Source organism: Egretta garzetta, unplaced genomic scaffold (genome assembly GCF_000687185.1).
Source record: "Egretta garzetta isolate BGI_Z169 unplaced genomic scaffold, ASM68718v1 scaffold287, whole genome shotgun sequence".
Taxonomy (NCBI): domain Eukaryota; kingdom Metazoa; phylum Chordata; class Aves; order Pelecaniformes; family Ardeidae; genus Egretta; species Egretta garzetta.
This window is the reverse complement of record NW_009260435.1, coordinates 7,410,951-7,429,810: the sequence shown is the minus strand read 5'-3', so window position 1 is coordinate 7,429,810 and position 18,860 is coordinate 7,410,951. Positions and strand designations below refer to the sequence as shown.

Here is an 18,860-nt window from a genome sequence, read left to right as displayed (position 1 = left end):
AAAGGTTACAACAGGAAACAGCACAGGTCACAAATGCACACAAGACAGACACAGATCTGCATAAATTCCACAGAATCTCTAATTTGCAGCACACTAGACAGATCTAGAAATATACCACAAGATGTTATGATGTTAATATAAATATTCCAGGATCCTCTATGGTTTTGAATTAAAGACCTGCTTCAGAATAAACAATTGTACAAATGACCTTGCATTCTGCAGATACCAGCTCAGTATCACACTATCTCAACACAATTTTGATGTAGTTCCACTTTAAAAGTGTGATAGATAGTAAACTGTTTGTTCATCAAATTCAATTAAAGACAATGGAGAAAGCAAGAAGTACGAGTGTAATAAATAAATATATGTAATGAATTTGTTCTCAAACCGGCAGATGAGGGAAGAAGGCCCCCCCCCTTATTACTTGTGTCTTTGTTACATCTTCTCTTTAAAGTCACTGTTGTGTGAAAACCTGATACGTAATAAATTACCAAATTCCTGAGTGACGTATCCTGATAAGTAAACAAGCACTAGCCCTCCCTGCTTCATGCTGTCAGGATGACCCTAACAACAGTACGTGCAGCTGCAGAAAGATACCAGGATGCCATAGAAAGGGACTCTGGTGGGAGGTGAGGTGTATAACAGAAAGATTTGTGGCTCCTTACCAAGGACAGATTTTGATAAGAACCAGGAGTTTCTCTTAAGAACTGATTTGCACCAACTCTGCAGTTTGGGCAAGAGCCAAGGAGCAACAGAGTCTGCGCAAGAACAAGGGGTTACTAGCGGTGATGAAGAGGAGCCATCAGCCTTCATCCCCACGACCCCCGACAACCACCACAAGGAGGCACTGAGCAAGCGCAGTGGGGAGGAGTTCATGGAAATGACTTCTTGGGGCTAATTTTAATACGAAGCGAGGACAAGTCATGCATATGTATAGGCATATTTGGGAATCTTATGTATATGTAACACCTTGTAGTATAACTTCGAGGAAAATCAACATACAGCGCGCGCCTTTGGAGGGAGCAAGGGTCTCCCGGGCCGCCCGGCGCTGTTTTGCTTGCTGACTGCTTACTCAATAAACTTGATACTAAATTTCATAATGACTCCTATAAATTATTTAAGGAAGTAACGTATAACAAAAAGAACTGAAATTTTTAGGCAATCAGAAGATGTTCTTTTCTCCTCAAGCAGCCTCAATACACTTTACATAAACGAGCATGCCACTTGGCTGTATTCTTGACCACTCAGACAAGGTTAACGATGTGGGAATCCCCACAGCTGAACCAACTAATAGGACCAAAGCCAAGTCAGATGGACAGGGAAATAGATGGTAACAGGTCTATGGTGTTTTTTACGTGAGATCTAACCGGCAATTTATAATTCTGGCTTGTCCTGATCAAAACACCTGTTTAACAAATCCTCCCAACCCCCCACTCCCCCCACCCCTTCTCCTCTCTTGTTCTTGACATTTATTTCATGCTGCTTAGGAGGCCTTCCCTGGCATAACCTACACCCAGTTGCACCAGTGCACAAAGAACGCTTTATTCACTGAGATGCAACTTACCCAAATAGTTGTTGCTCTTTGACATCTCAGTAATGTTGATTTTAGTAGCTCCTTCAGGAATTTCAACTATCTTGTGGTAGCCGAGATTCGTTAGCGTGTGTTTGAAAACTCCAGACACAACCTTGCAAGCAGTGTTGTCCCCTCCACATATTCCGCACTTGTCAATCACCTTGTCTGAACCCAGATAGTCGTCACAGCCGATGCTCTGCAAAATAAAATAAGATTTATTTTTCCAAGATCTTAGAGCTGCAGACTTCAGACATAACAACCAAGGACAGTATGACCTTCAGAGAACATTCAATCCTGAAAAGATTTTGTGAATTAGAATTTCAGCAATTTCTTCCCTTGTTCTTCTGTATGCAAAAAGACAATAAAAACCAGATGATTCACAGACGTGGGGATTTGAAGTTAGCCGACAGGTTTTACAGCCTATTACGAAAAATCCAAGAACACACTAAAGAACATTGATCATTGCCTATTACACCCTCCTCAGCTGAAAGAAAACAATCTCTTAACAACATAGTTCTTGTAGCTGCTAGCCAGAATAGAGGTGAAGAGTTATGATTTTGTTGTGATCCAAAATGGGCTTTTTACAAAGGCAGAACTACTTTATATACAACGTGTCATCTTAATCTCCCCTCAAATTGAGCACTGAGCCTATTCTCACCAAAAGAGAGTTCTAAAAAGTCTTTATGCTGCATCAAGACAGTTACAGAAGCGATCCCCCTGTTCACAGAGTAGAAAATCTTCAACCCACTCAGTAACATCCACTTGGATGGGATAGTTTAAAAAAAAATTAAATAATTTAAAATAATGTAAATTAAAGGGCAGAAAAAACGTTAAAGATTTGACACAAACCAGAAAAAAAGAATCTTTCCAGCTTACTGCACTTTAAAAGTACACATAATGTCAAGGCTATATCCTCTTCTACAGAAATGTTTCTATTCATTGATCTTGCTATTTCGTATTTACAGACTTTAACACATCATCTACCTATATGATTAATTTATATTATAATAATGATTATAACATATAACTTATTTCATATATTACAATACTTATTCTAATTTATTATTAATTGGCACATGCAAAAAAAGAACTTCTCATTCTCATTCAGATAAGAATGAAATATTACATGAGCCAGTAGAACAGAAGCCTATGACATATTTTATGAAGTGTAGTAATCTGATGGAAAACGTTCAAAATAAATGACATTGTTCTGCTATTTCAAATTGTCAAAAATAGTTGCAAATTCTTGATGAAAAAATGGTTAATTATTGTTTTATGGTCTTCCGTGGAAGCAAACATCCAAGTTAGAGGGGGAAGAAGAAGAATTTGTTGATACCACCAACTAACAACATTGGGAGTATCCTGAGCCTTGGCACCACTGCGTTTCTTTCCTATTCCCAATAGTAACGCTTGGCCCTTGCTGAGAAAAATGTTCTAAACTGCAAGCCAGAGTCTGCTTAGTTCCAATATAAATATTTAACACCCAACATGTTTTTTATGACAATCCAAGAAACACAGATAAAACCATCTAACTCATCACTGCCAGGATTGTATGGAGCTTGACAATGATACCTGCTTGCAGACACGAAGGAAGAGAATGAAGATTCGCGAGCATTCTGTGTTTCACAGTGGGATAACCTAATAACTACAAATGTGTTCCATCCTATAAAATCTAGCATGAGCATATTGTTGCATGATTTCAAAGAGATTTGGGATTCAAATAGAAACAGGTTTATCATCTTGTGTTTGCATCGCTTTGCAGAAATCTTAAAATCAAGTCAGAGTTCAATTTTTGTGTTTTGCCTCAAAGTGCATTTTATTACTGACAAAGTAATGCATTTGCTTAAACATAGAAATTACAAATGTCACTACACGAAATAATACAATATGATTTCAGATCTGCTAAAACAATCTGAAAAAAGTGAGTGATCTAAATTTAAGACAGCTGTGCCCAATGGCTGATTAATTTCTGCACTAGTCCTTGAAGGACATCTTGCTGAGAGTATTTACACTTTCTGTACCATACATTTTTGCATGGAAATGTAGTGGTACTTAGCCTCAGCCTACGTTATACAGTGACCTTCAGGAAATGTCCACTGCCAGCAAGTTGGTTTTTTGAGGGAATCCTTTCAAGTATGAGGCTTTATACAATGTGAATTGCTAGCATAAATGTTTAATGGTGTTCCCCATCACTACTGAGTCCCACACAGGTTAATACCATTTTTTTCCTCTTGGCAAATAAAAGATAATAGAGAAAAGTGTGTTTTATTCATTGAGACCATAACGCAGAACTACTGTGGGTCAGTCTGAACAGAACTACTTTTCACAGAAGAAACACAACCATTCAGTACAAATGGGATTTTGTTGTAGGGAATAAATATCAAACCTGTTTTAAGCTCACATGTTGTTCTTAGTCAGATATTGACCAACATACTAAGCAACTGTCAGTCTCTGGCTGTACTGTTTGGAATTCTTCCCACATAGGGTAAAAGGAGTCTGTGTCACAAAAAGTGCCTGTAATGTTTAAATGCTCTTTCACAGAAATGACTGAGAAAGATACAAAGAATGACTTACTGGAGACAAGGACCTAATAATTTGAAACCAGCAGCTGACAATGAGGAAAAAGCCACAGAACAAGTACACTTAAACTTAGTATAAGAAATAATAAGATATTAAATAAATGACACAAGATAAATAAAATAATAAATACAAGAAATAATAAGATATAAATAAACAATAGATATTATGCAGAGTGCACTCATATTCTTTTTACATACCAACAGAACAGGTATTTAGCAACAAATTACAATTTTAGAAAGAAAAATTGAAAATCTTTACTGGGGCATCTACTGAGGCTTCCGTGGAAATCACGTACATTAAAGAGGAATATTGCATTGGTTTCAGAGGAAGAGGCCAGTTATAACTAATACATTCTAGAAAACTTTGACATTTGCTTAATACAGTTTAAGCAGACATATAAAAATGACTGTATACTCTCTGGTATTTCCAGATCCAGCAAGAATATCATATAGCAAGCCTGTGTCCCACATGTTCTATGGGAATCTCCCTTTCTAACTGTATAAAGCACAGATTTCTAGCACTGACAGGTCATGACATATTGAATCAGACACCTCTTACTGGTCCAGGACTCAATACTTATGATGTCCCAGGCCTTGGTCCAGAGTAATTTTGGGAAGATGAAAGAAACTCCTTTCTGGCAAACTGATTCTGTTTTCTTTCTGCTTTTAAATAGCTGCTTGAAGCTGTGCAGAGATTGGGAATGGTAGTCATTCTTGTAGAACTAGGCTGGTAAACAGAATTCACCCAAATTAACCAAAAATGTGGAATCCATGCAAGTGTACTGAAGAGATAATGCAGAATTTTTTTTCTCCTTTTTTTTTTTCCCCCTGTTATGACTATAAACTTAAGAAGTACCACCTTGCTACTTGGCTAACATATTCATGTAAAAACATGAACCAACTTCTAACATCTCTCAGGATGTGATATTCATTACATTTAAGCACATATATATGCAGCAAGCATAAATCCCCTTGTCACTTTGCCTAATACATTGTGATAGATCAGCAAGAAAAAATGATGCTAAGAGAAGAAGTGAAACGAACTGGAATCCACTATGAGTGTCCCTTCCAATATTTGCTGTGGGAACACGAATAAGTCTTAACTATGTCAATAGATATAAAGATCAGAGGTTTTGCTAGATAAGCAGATAGGTCTGAAATCTCAGATAGTCTCCTTGTACAACTCCAGAAGGCTGAGATGTAAGTGGGTGCCAAAAATATTAACACCCAACTTAACAGCCCAGTACACTCTCACAACGGTGAAAGGCGGCCTTGGTCAATGAAGAATTCACAGTTGGTTTTCATCATATAATACACATCTAAAGAATCCAAAACCAGATATCACTTTTCAAGCTACATCACATACAACATTCCTACTATGAATGTAGAAACACTAGGACTGCAAATACGAGTTGAACAAGACGACAAAGGTAAATGCATTCTGCCCACCAAAAGGATTTTGGACAGGACTACCGCAAGCTGTTCCTTGGCTATCAATATGAGGAGGTCTAGAATGCATATGTCCCTTAAAACATTTTCTTGCGAAGTATTGTTTCTTAGAAGAGGTACTTTTGATGTGCGCTATCTATACATCTTCTGTATTGCTCAACTATTTTTGCAAAGTGGTTCAAGAAACTCTTAAGTTACACGTTAGCATGAAAGACATTGTTCAAGAGTTACAGCCAACTGTATGCCAAAATTAATTTAAATAAAAACCCTTGAGAGAAACAAGGGACAATCTGGATGAAATATTCAGTGGTGGACTTAATAGGGATTTAGGACTATGTATACAATAGAATGGGGCTGGTGCCAGGCATTTGAAAACATGAAGTGCTGATCCTTGAAATGGAAAACAGATGTTACAATTCTAGTACTAAATGATTCTATTAAAAATTGCAATCTATGTGGTAGAGTGGCATAAATAATACAACATGACAATAACTTGCTTCCATTGCTTTAGCTGCATTGTATTATCAGGTAGGAAAGCCACAGTTATGAGTTGTAGTTTATTAACACCATTAACTTCAAAAATTGGTTATATTGATAGGTAGTTAGCTAGCAGTTGTAATACGTAAGTAATTTGGAGTCTGGGCATCCATGGGGCTAGAAGGCAGAAGAATAAAATGTTTATTAGAAGTCATACGTAAGTATAAGTCAAGAATTCTAAGAAAAGGGTCAGGGACAGTTGCAGATGTACCACAGCTGATCCAGCTGCTAAAGAAATGTTAGGCAGGGTAATGTGAGAAGAGTAATCAAGCAAGGTGCATGGCCTAAAACACCACTAAAGAAGTTAAATGGGTAGCAGAAGAATACTTGGCTACTGATGGGAGACCTGCTTTAACGCTGTATATTATCAATAAATCCTAGTTCTACATATTACTGAGGCCATTGCTAATTAAGTTTGATATGCTACTGTCCTATGAAACAGAGCTTCATGGGAGTCATCGTATTTGCTGTTCTGCTCGAGCAATGCCACATCTCCCCCAATTTGGTATCACTGATTTAGCCACCAAACAAACCTCTTTCATCTGCTCTGCAGAATAATTAAAAGTATTGAGATTAACTGTTAGCACTGTGGGTGATTTCTAGGAGTTATCTACAAGAGATGATGCCTTTACTTTTAAGTTACTGTTTCTCCTCTCCATGTTCTGAAAAACTTGGTACATGATTCATATAGGGTGGTATAATGAAGCAATATCAAACTAGTCATACCTCCTTTCTCAAGTTTCTGGTCATCCTTCCAAAGTAGTTCAGCTGAACTAAAGTATCAAATTATGCAAAAACATATTTTGAATATATTGGGATTTAAGCGGTTTAATACCATGTACCTTCTACAGAGAATCAGGATTACATGAATATTACACTGACAGGAACTACTTCATAAAAATTACTGGATCTAATGCTAAGGATTAATTATTCACTGTATTTAAGGAACAAGAAAGTAAGATCCTCCAAATCTCTTAACAGCTGTTTTGAGTCTCTTTTGCCTTGTAAGTATCCAGGTACCTCAGTGGAAAGTAGTAAAAATAATGTGTGGTTATGGATATCAGGGTAAGAAAATCTGCATATTGCTGCAAAACTATTAATGCAAATGGGCAACCCACAAAGCATTATCAACACATGGAATGCTTAATTTTAGCACACATATCCCATCACACTATTTTATGTTGAAAACAGAAAGGCAGATTTAAAAGAAAAAAGACATCCTGTGTGTCTAGATGCTTCTCTGTTAATATTTAGCTCTCACTTGCTGTTACCTATTTTAATTTGTACTGTTAGTGTCTATAAAATGAAATAGATTATTCTTAATAATGTATTATTTAAATTTGAAAAAATATATAGAACAGTGATCGTGTGGCATACAGAGAATGAGACTGAATTGTGAACAGAGCAGGAACTATTTTTATGCAGCCTGCCACCTAAGACAGAGAATACATAGTTGTTAGATGTATATACTAAGGGCAAGCAAGAAGCAGCACAGATTATTTAGTTTACGCTAAAGGTAGAATACTCTACAGACACTTTTCATAGGTACTTTACAAGGACTTTAAATTAACAAGCATGGATTAAGATCCAGAACAGGATATATAACTAGAGAAATTCAACACAGAGGCACATATTCTCCTAACAGTGACTGCAAGAAATAAAGTAGACCGCCCACATTCTTAAGCCTTTAACAAAGACCATTTGATGAAGTATTTTGAAATTCTAGATGTGAGGGTTTTGATGTAAAGAATACTAGCTGAGGAATCATTAAGGTAGAACTATTGTATAAGTCATCTAGCTGGTATTATCAAATATGTCACCCTTACAGTAACATTATTTTCTTCTTGCCTTTTTTCTTGGAATATTTATGAAATGGTCTAAAAAGAACAAATAACGAGGCAGTAAACTACCATTCAAACTCTCCATGAAACTACTCTTGTCAGATTTCATTTAAAACAAGCCATCCACAGAATTAATTCAGAATTATATGGATTTTTGAGAAGATATTTACTAGGACTCATTTAGGATTTTGCAAAATTTCTATTTAGCTTCTCACTGACATTCAGATAAGGAAGATGGAATGAATGGGTTCTAACTATCTATCTTTTTTAATTAGGTATCACAGACTATGATCCAAATGTCAGGAGTCTGGCATTTCCAGCATTCATATTGTAAATCTGCATACATTGCACTATAAAGGAACATCACTTTAAACCAAGCCAAGATAAAGCAGAATTAAAGATAGACTGTTACTGAAATAATTATTTTGAACTTCTGCCACTATATGATGCAGAAAAAAACAAAAAAGAAAAAGAAAATTCTTTAAAGCTGACCTGTGAATAGGTAGTAACTTCAGGGTTACCTTGTAGATGACTCAAACATGGTCTTCTCAGCACATAGCTATTATTTTGCTTTTTGTGCTTCTCAGGACCATGAAAAGAGTGATTTTTTTTTTAATAAATCCTGTGAGTTTTTCCAGGTATCTTGTTATTTCTGTAGCTTATTGTGCTTTCTTATAATTGCACCTGAGTTATCCATTCTAAGGATGCACACTAACAACTTTGAATAAAGCAACAGCACAACAGAAAAAAGCAGAAGTCATTGTGCTCTTCATCCATATAAACAACACAGGGAAACACATAAAATGTGCCCTACAAACAGCATGGGAACAGTAAATCCAATACAAGTTACTATTTTCCTTTAATTCTCCTCGATGGTCTATAGGATTATTTTCACTAGTACAGACCAAGAAACATAGAGTACCTTACAGCTCTTAGTCTACTGGTATTAAATTCTACCAAATGAGGCGTGTAGAGAGAGTAGACTATACACTGTAATATAACCATTTTCCCACAGAATCATGCTACTAATTAGTACTGCACTATCTTATTAGGTTCTATTGGCTGCGTGGTGCTATACAACAACAATTTAGTGCTTCACTTGCCACTAGCTTAGTTTAGAATTTGTCAGAGAAACTGAAGTTCCAGTGATACATAGCAATGCCAGTGGAAACCGCCTCTTCTGAGTTTTCCTCCCTCGGTTTTCCTCTTGAGCAAGACCTCCAAGGTGCCCAGACATGTGCCTAACTGAAGTCCATAGAAGAAAATGTTTCTACACATACCTAATCCTTCCTTTCAAAATAAATGAAATAAACGATGGCATCTCTGAGAACAATGAAGGAGAAAATAATTGTAAAAAGCGGGGGGTGGGGGGCGACATTAAAATCTTTTTGAAGTTAGTTTCATTTGGCTTTTCTCTAAACTCTAAAAATTTTCCTGAACATGTTTATTCAGGTTTACCAAAAAAGTGCTCATTCAAGCACAAAGAAATCAGTCCCAAAATCTACAATCATGCTAAAGCTGAAATTCAGAGAAGATGTCACAGTAAGCTAGAAATACAGCAACAATTTAATAGAAAAAAGGAAAAAGCTAAGATTCTTAGCAGATAAGTGAAAGGAGTATTAGAGCCATGTAGGGTAAAGTTGAAAGGTGATAAAAGCATGTAAACAAGACAACTCTTCCATCATTCCTGGTCTTTTTTACCAAATGCTGGTTATGGCCTAAGTATAGTGTGGAGATAAGCAGAAATTTGTGACTGCATGTGCACAAGCAGTTGGAATGGTTGCCAGCTAAACAGCATACAGACAATCTGCATGGTATTTATTTCTAGAATACAGGCTTGAATCTGAGTTGGCTAGAGGGGAAGCTCCAGATCCACAAGGGACACTTTTAAGTTAAGCAGCGGATACTTAATGTGCCTTGAATCTGACAGCACTATCTTTAAGTTATTAAAAAGCAGAATATAATTAGAACCTCTGTATTCCTCAGAATAAAATTTGGGTTTATTTGTGCAAAGCACAGAAATGCGTGGGTCAGGGCTTGCTGTTACAGGCATATATTTTACCTAGGCATTAGAGACAAGACACTCCCCAAAACCCTGTATAAACACGATGTAGCTGACCCACCCAGCACCATGAGGTGTCACACCACCATGTCCCACAGCAGAATACAGCTGCCAGAAACACAGGAAACTCCAGGATGTCTGACAAAGAAAACCCTACAACCCACACATACCAAGCAACCCCCTGAAGACCACAGTCCACCATCACTCCCAGTGAAGTCCCAACCAACATAGGAATGACAACTGAGCTGTTCAAGAGCCACAAATTAGTCACCCATGGACACAGTCAGCAGAAGGGGTAAATAAGCAGCCACCTTTTCAGATTGTTTTTAAATTTGGAAGGATACGATTGCTAGAACAACCTGCAGTCACACTGGAGGTCTGTGGGAGAACCCCAAACTCCTTCCAGACAAAGTCCCAGACCATACCTCCATTATACCACTATTTTTATTTGGTTTCCCATATCCAAACTGAAAGCTGCTATTGACATGTCACTCTTCAAGAAAATTGTTTTGCAAGTGGAACTAAGTTAGAAACTCTGTTGATGCAGAAACCAGGAAAAAAGTCTCATTTTCCCTAGCACTGTAGGGCCAACACAGCTATGGGAATGTCAGGCTAATTTCTTTCTGGTTTGTGCATCAACTAAATTATTAACTAGACTCCAGTTGTAGAACAATGACCTGTAGTAATGACACTTCAATAGCAGCTTAACTACATTTCTAATGCTCTTCTAATAACTTGTATTTTCTGCTTCTACAAACATACAATGAACAATATAAATTTCTCTATTATAATTTACAGAAAAAACATTGACACACTTTCTAGGTAGCTCTTCTTCCAGTATTTAAAGTTCCAAATATGCTATATAGAAATCTGTAGGAATCTTCACAGCTGAAAGAGGCCTTAGGAGGAACAGTCATCTAACATCGATAGAGCTTCCCCTCTCGGTGCTCTCTTGATCCTGAGAGCACATCATTGCATACTTCTGGTATTATTCATTTTGCCACTGTTTACGCTATAAGCAACATTTTGTTTTTCACTGCATCAGGGAAGGGGGAGCCAGAATTGATTCAATCTTAGCTATTCCTTTCTTCTACCATTATTACCTCCCTCCTGTTGCTGCTCGGTGACATACTACTTACATTCTTGAGAGCACCAACAACTCAACAGTGGAGGGTTTTTTGGCTGCTACCATATGCATCATTTCAAGTAGATACAGAATACAGGCTGATCTAGTTATCACAGCTTAGTAATGGTTTTGAACATGTACATGGTCATTTGTATTTACAGAAAATACTTGAATCCTACCATTCAAATTGACTGCAAATGGGTAGAGAGAAGGCTGAGGTAAAGGGGAGGAAGATAAAGAGGAAAAATGTAAAAGAGAGCCCAGACACAGGCTAATTAAACTGCATTTTTTCTTCATTAATGTAATTCTCCTAATATTTGCTCAGCTTAATGCATTGGTGAAGCAAAAGCTATTGCGTGCTTTTTCACTTTGTTTCACTTTAAGTCCTCACCTTAAATGCTCAAGGAAATCATTGGAACCTTTTAAAAGTAATTTACTTTCCCAAAACACACTATTTATTTCCTTCGTGCATTTTGTTCAAGATGGACAAAGCATTTATTCTCTTGTTAAATCTTCATTTTCAGTTCTAGTTAACAGCATTCAGTATCAGAGGTGCCGTAATTTTTTAAACGGACATTATTTGGAAACGCCACAATAGAGGAAATTAAAATTACTGAATTCAACAACTGTACTTTGCAATGTCCACTACTCCATGATTCTAAGAACATACACTGCAAAGCTTTTATTGCATTGCCATGATTGAATTTTATGTATTGGTTTGGGGAAATACCAGTTTTTCTGTTCTCTCACACCTATAAGCAAATTCTGAGCACCAAGGTTAGTTTGTTTAAATGAAGAGCTCTGCTTTACATATAAAAGCTCATCACTGAAATGTTGTCATGCAGTATTCAATTCTGAAATTCTACCTCTCTGGCCTACCTCATGCAAATGAGCCTTATGCATTTTCTAAGGCACTCATTTGCTGGTTGTCAGACTGTCATTCAGAATGTAAAAGTCTTTGGGCAGGAGTGCAACAGAAGAAAGAGCTCTTAAAAAGAAAAAAGTGTATACAGGTAACATAGCATGAACTGTTGACAATTAAAAATTACATGTGCTACTTCATGACATTGCATGAACTATTGTTATCAAGCCACTTTCACACAAGGACATTTGGGGTTACAACATAAAGAGCTTGTCAGATTACCAGACATCTGGGATTTCACTCCTGTGGTGTTCCATTGATGTCTCACTAAGGAGAAGTTGCCAGAAAACACAAGTCGGCTCCATTATACGTTTAGAAAGTAGTCTGCCCTCCACCTTCACAGGAATTCCTTGCTTTTCCTCCTCAGTCCTTAAATGGATTATTCTTTCTCTTTCCCATTCAAAAAACATGCAGGGATGAAGTCAGTCACAGCATAAAGCTGCTCAGCTCCCAAAGTTGGTGTTTTATTTTCTCACCAGCAGTCAGTTGCACTCAGTGTCCAACTCCTCTTCCTTTGAATAGGCCAAACCGCCTCATGATGTAACATCTAGTGGACACTGGACCTTTTTTTTTAGCTCCTTTGTGGTGCAACTGTGCTAAAGAATGATGCATTACCTTCATGAGATGTCTCACTCAGTGACCAGTGTCTTGACACACTCAGCTGAGTGAATGCAGCGGGTTCTTGAGCCAAGAATATGCAGGGAGCTTTAAAAGGATTAGTAAGAATGTTTTCTTCTGAATCTTCTAATCCTCCCCTCCACACACACATTTAATAAGCATATTATGTGTGCAGTAAGTGGTCAGATATTCCAAAATTTGTCCTACAATATCTACTTCATGGAGAAACATATGTACTACATTAGTTACTCTGAAATCAGTGGGAAGGCTCCCTTTGAAATCAGTGGGAGTTGGGCCTAGGAATTAGCTATAGTCTCCAGTGAAATGCCATCTACAAAAGATACAAGAGTAAGTATAATTTACTGTTCTTGATTGACCAGGAATAGCTTGCTGAAATCACAATTTACTCCGTGGCCCTTTGTAAGTGTGGATGATTTTCAACTTGTTCCCAAGTTGTGGGATTCACTGTACCACAAATGCAGCATGATTCTCAGACAATGACTTAGGAGGTCTCCATGGGGACTCTTTGTCTATATCTAGTCTTATAAAGGTCTTGAACTCTGAAGGAATATAATGTTCATTTTCTCAGTTGGTTTATGATTCTACTGTTTAGCCCTCAAATTTCATCTTAGGCTAAACAAACCTCAAGCCCACCGCTACAACTACAAAAAGCTAGACGATACAAAGAAAATAAAAATGTTAGTGCTATCACCAACAGCCTTTTTTACTTGGTGGTTGCTTCACAGATACCTGAATTTCTTTCACACTTTTACCACTGGAAAAGATCATTGCATTGTAGCCAGAACCAGAAGATTTGTTTTATCAATCCTAATTTACTTAATAGATTTACCCACCTTAATGTTAAATTCATACTTGCAAACACCATTACTGACTTTCTAGCAAAGCATTTAGCATGTAAATATTGTTGTCTATAATACACAAGGCTTTTTTTCCCTGTCTGTGACAGAGGCTTCAAGCTAAAGCTGTAAATATTTACCTTTCTGGGAGTTCTCTTACACACTAGTCCCTTCATTAAGATCTTGCCTTCAAAGCTTTTAAGAACCATGCCAGTGTTGCTATCTCAGATGTTAGCTATGCTTTCCCCCGGTAAGTCTGGGGAGTTTTCACTTGCGTTTTTAGTGATATCTGTTCCCCCTTCTGCCATTATTCACAGAATTTGTTTGCAATTTCTGAACAAAAGTTTGTACATACGCTCCTGAGGCCAAATTGCATAGGGCTCCTTTATTTGTTATTTACAACATTATGTCTCCCATAAACAGAACTGTAACTAACTACAGGATTTATCCCAGGAGTCTAAGAACTGATGCAAGGTTTAAACTAATTTAATGAACACTACACCCACCTTCAATAAAGTATGAAATCTGAACACAAGCTTTGCTGCTTTATCGATCCGTTATTCACCTATCAAATATCCACTTGGGTAAAACAACATCTAGATGTACACATGTAATCCAGTTTAGCCTTTTGACAAACTTATGAGAAAGTAGTTTTATTAGAGTTCTTTTGATTTGAAGACCTGTTTTGAATCAATTCCTCCTTCACTGATCCCACAAAAAGGCAGCAAGTTTTGTTGGTCCCCAATGCAACACAGGAAATATTGATGTCATTTAACACACAGCCTGGAACACAGCTACAGAAGCTAAGAAAAACTGTCAGTGAGAATGGGAAGAGCTGGGGAATCATGCCCATCACTGAGACTCAATTCCACTGCAACTGAAAACAGGAAAATGGGCAAACAATTAGTTTGAATAAGGTCTTGGGAAACTAAACATAAAAGACAACTCACCAGAGAAGCGGAAAGCGAAACAAGAATATTTTTTGGCTCATTTCACGTTTCCACTTCTGGGCCTGAAGGTGCTTAGGTTCAGTTCCAGTTAAATCAACATCAGTCTAATATAAGTTGGGTAACATGGTTTGGTAAGCCAGTCCACAATGCAAAACATGAGAGAAATGTAAGGATCACGTGATGAAAGCAGGTTTACAAAAAGGGACTTTGGCCAGGAAGGCAGACTGGTTCTTTTTCCTGCTTCCTGAACACAGTGTGAACACCTCTGAGATTTCAGTGCTGCAAGCTGCATCTGGTAGAGCAGGCCTGGCTAAAAACTGTGGCATTGCACTCCCTAGGACATTGTTAGAAACACTACAACCAGAGCTTGGCAGTTGCAGGATAAAGCTTCTTTGGCCTGGTTTCCCAGCTAGACAAAGCTGAGTTGTGTTTATTCCCTGTTTCAGATCTTGTGTACCACTCTTGGGAGGTTAGCTGCCCAGGCTCAAGTCTAACTTTCATAATGCAGCCATCCAGCCTTGAACCACAGAGATGAGATGCCTCCTGCCCTCCTTTTTCCCCAGGAGGTGCTTCTAAAGTCAGGGTCTCACCACTGGTCTCTGAGCTATGCTGCAGGTACACCTGTGCCGGATCTTGTACCACCCTCATTCTGACCCTGGTCCTGACCTGCTGACTTAATTTTCTGGCATCAAGACCTAGCTCATCATTAGGGATTGGCCTTGACATCTGGACTGCTGGCTGAGTCTGGCAACCATCAGCAGACCTGCCCTATGAGCTCTGCAACTGGGGACATGCACCGTTTTTGGTAAGGCCACTGTCTGCCTAGTTTGCTGTCATTCTCAGCCTAGGTTCACCTTCTCTTATGAATCAGCATGCCCTTGTTGCTACTTACACTGTAGATGAGACTGACTAAATTAGTATTTCTTTTTCCTCTGGCTGTCAAACTACCCAACTCGTCCAAGTTCCAATAAAAGGAAAAAAAGATCTCCTGCTTTAAGCAATTCAGCTTGCTTACTGAATAGAAAAAAGAACCCCCCAAAAAGCAAATTAATATTGCTCTAGACAAGCTAAAACTCTCTGAATCAAAATAAGCCGACAATGCACAACTTAATTTTTCCCCTCATCAGGGGGAGCTTGCACTGTGCAGTTGCTACCTACATTTTACTGGATGTCACGATGTAACACTGCAACCAACAGTGGTTTGAGATCCGGACAGTCTTGAAGCTCCTAGTAATGTGTGATAAGGAGAAAATAAATGTAGAATATATCTGTTCCTGTATGCTCCTACTTTAAAGTTCAGGGGAAAGTGGTTTTTTTCTTCTTAATCTAGGAATGTTAACAAATTTGACAAAAAAATGATCCTTGAAAGATTTTAAATTACTAAACAAAAGGCTGTATTATTTAACACTACTGGGAACAAAGGCTTGGTCTCAAATAGGGTGGGGCTACCTGCTAAGTATTAGAGGGAATCTGAAGAGAACCTACAGCTTGGGTAGTTGAAAAAAAGGGAAAGTTACTAATTAAAAGACCTGGGTTTCTCCAATTTATAGTCTTTAGTAAAGTTCTACATATCATGTAACAACTTGCCATTCGAACCAGATCTGTGATCCACACAAGCTAGCATTCAGGATCTGAGAGTGACCAAAGGTATTTCAGCAACAACTGCAGGAATAATGAAGTAGTAAAACTCCACAGTAAGACTAGCAGAGTTTGGCTTTATTCACACCCATTGAAGCCAATAGTAGTAAGTTCTTTAACTTCAGAGATTTCTTACAGAATACTCATATGCTAATTAAGAAGATAAAGTCTCAGAACATCAATTAACAATACTGGAAAATACAGTAAGTCAAAATCCTCCAACCCTCAAAGAAAGCATAACTAACTTCTTTCACAGAAATTGAAACTACATTTTACTATCCTATCTCATCAATTTGTGTTCTATAATGAGATACAAGATTAATAATGTTGTCCACAAGGTGGCACTTACAATCCTTGTGAAATCAAAATGTAGAAGGTCCATGGAAAAAAAAGGTTAATTTATTACATCTAAACACAAAGTCTGTATTGCTCTTCTTTTCAAATCAGCCTCTACTAGACAAGTAACAACTACTGCTGTCTTGTTGTCAGTAGTATGTTTTGAAAATTTGTCAGTCAATGCAAAGATTTCTTTTGGTTTTGGAGGTATTTTAACCTGAAATAAAATGTTACGCAAAACTGAAACAAAGTATAAACTCTCAAACTATTTTTCTTGCATCATCTGCTCTCCTTGTCTGGAGACCAGGTGGACTTCATTTATCAATCAATCATAAATATTTTAATCAAAATCCTGTTGTCTTTCCTCAAAAGGAATCCTCATTGACTTCAAAGTTGACATCAACTGGAAATTTGCCAAACCACAGGAGTCTGGCTCTTTATGGATTTGACAAGGCAGAATTATGTCAATTCCATGGTCTTCACAATCCAAATTTACTAACAAATTTAAATTACTTTTGGGTTTCAGTGTATCAAACAGAATTATATATTCTATTTTTTTCCACTTGATTGTATTTTTGCATAAAATTAAATCACTCCCACTGAGTCTGTGGAAATGAGTATAGAAAGATCAGATCAGAAAGCACCCGAGAAAATTTTATGTACACAGATCTTTGGGACCAGATTGGATGCAACCAGTGGAGTTGGATGACATCACAGTGAGGTCATGGTGATTGGTGGCAATGCCCAATGACTGGAAAAAGTAAATGCCACATCCATCTTCATTAAGGGCAAGAAGGAACTGAGACTCAGTTGCAGGTTGGTCACTCTAATCCCAACCCTCAGAAAGACTGCAGAGCCAATCCTCCTGGAAGTCATTTCCAAGCACATGAAGGCCAAATAAAATTACTGGGAACAACCATCATGGATTTACCAAGGCCAAGTAATGCCTGAACAATCTACTGTCTTCTGTCATTAAATGACTAGTTCAGTGGATAAGTGGAGACCAGTGGATGTTTTTTGCCTTGACTTCAATGAGGCCTTCAACATAGTGTCCTGCAGTATTTTTAAAGCCAAAATGGAGAAATCCAGACTGGGTCAGTGGACAATATGGTGGGTAGGAAACCAGTTGGAATGCCACACTTAAAGGGTAGTGATCACTGCTCCAAAATCCAACCGACAGGCAGTTACTACCGGCATCCCTCAGGGAGGCCTACTGGAGTCAATACCATTTAACATTTCTTTACGGACCTGGACAATAAGACAAGAGTTTTCTGTTAGCAAATGTACAGATGATACCAAATTGCGGAGACTAGTCAAGATACTGGAAGCAGTACTGCTACTTAGAGGGACCTTGACAAGCTGGAGAAATGGGCAGACAGGAACCACATCCTGCATCTCGCACAGAATAACTCTTTGCACCAGCACAGGCTGGGTGCTTGCTGGCTAGGAAGTAGCTCTGCAGAAAAGGACCTGGGGGTCCTTGTGGAAAACAAGTTGTACATGAGCAAGCAGTGTGCCTTTGCAGCAAAGACAGCAACTGAATACTGGACTGTACTGGCAAGGGTATAGCCCTCTATTTGACACTTGAGAGACCATAAATGGACTACTGTGTCCAATTTTGGGATCCCAGTACAGGGCATTAACTTAAGCATGTTTTTGAAGAGAAAGCATTAAAAGCTTCTGAATGTGACAAAGATAAACCATTCTCCTCTTGTTTTTCCCTTTTTCCTTACCCAAGTCCCTCTTCCACCTTTGCCTCCTTCAAAAGAAGAAAAGTGAAAATACTATTAAGTGATACAAAGAATGTGAAACCACCAAAAAAAAAATCAAAATAAAACAATACCAGTTATCAATTGTTTCTACTGGACATCTTGTAAGATGATCTGCATCACTTCCTTTTCATGTTTTGTGTTCAAAGTTGCACCACCAACTAGCAATGGTTCTTTCTCTTACTAATTCCAGCTATATCTCTGTTAGTTTTATGAGACATAGTCATTGTAGAATATGCAGTAAAGTTGATTAAAACCAGCTAGTTGTAGACATCTGCATTTATACCTTCAAGAATTAAGGTTTCATTTATGCATTACTATTAAAAGCCATGCCATCTTTAAACTAAAACAAATATAAAGCAAAGATCCTTTTATTCTTTCAATACCAGATTTCTTTTTCGAAAGAAAGCCTTGAGCAACTTTTGTCAGACCCAAATCTGTATCAGGGACATCTCACAGAAATGAAAAAAAAATTACTTTAAAACAATACACTCAAACTTTTAAATAAAAAGAAAGGCCAAGGATGCTTGGCAAGAACAGCCCATTGCTCATTTTCTCCAGATGAATATTTATGTCTAAGAACTCCTACTTCTCTTATAACGA

The 18,860-nt window shown here is 37.8% G+C and overlaps 1 protein-coding gene across 2 annotated transcripts in view; it reads right to left on the bottom strand.

Annotated features, from left to right (window-relative positions):
- Positions 1-18,860, bottom strand: part of THSD4 (thrombospondin type 1 domain containing 4) — a 304,440-nt gene that overhangs the window by 70,025 nt on the left and 215,555 nt on the right. For both annotated transcript variants that reach the window (XM_009643970.2, XM_009643971.2), the window contains one exon: positions 1,565-1,769. In XM_009643970.2, the coding sequence (XP_009642265.1) occupies positions 1,565-1,769 (205 nt within the window). The remainder of the gene's footprint in view (positions 1-1,564; positions 1,770-18,860) is intronic.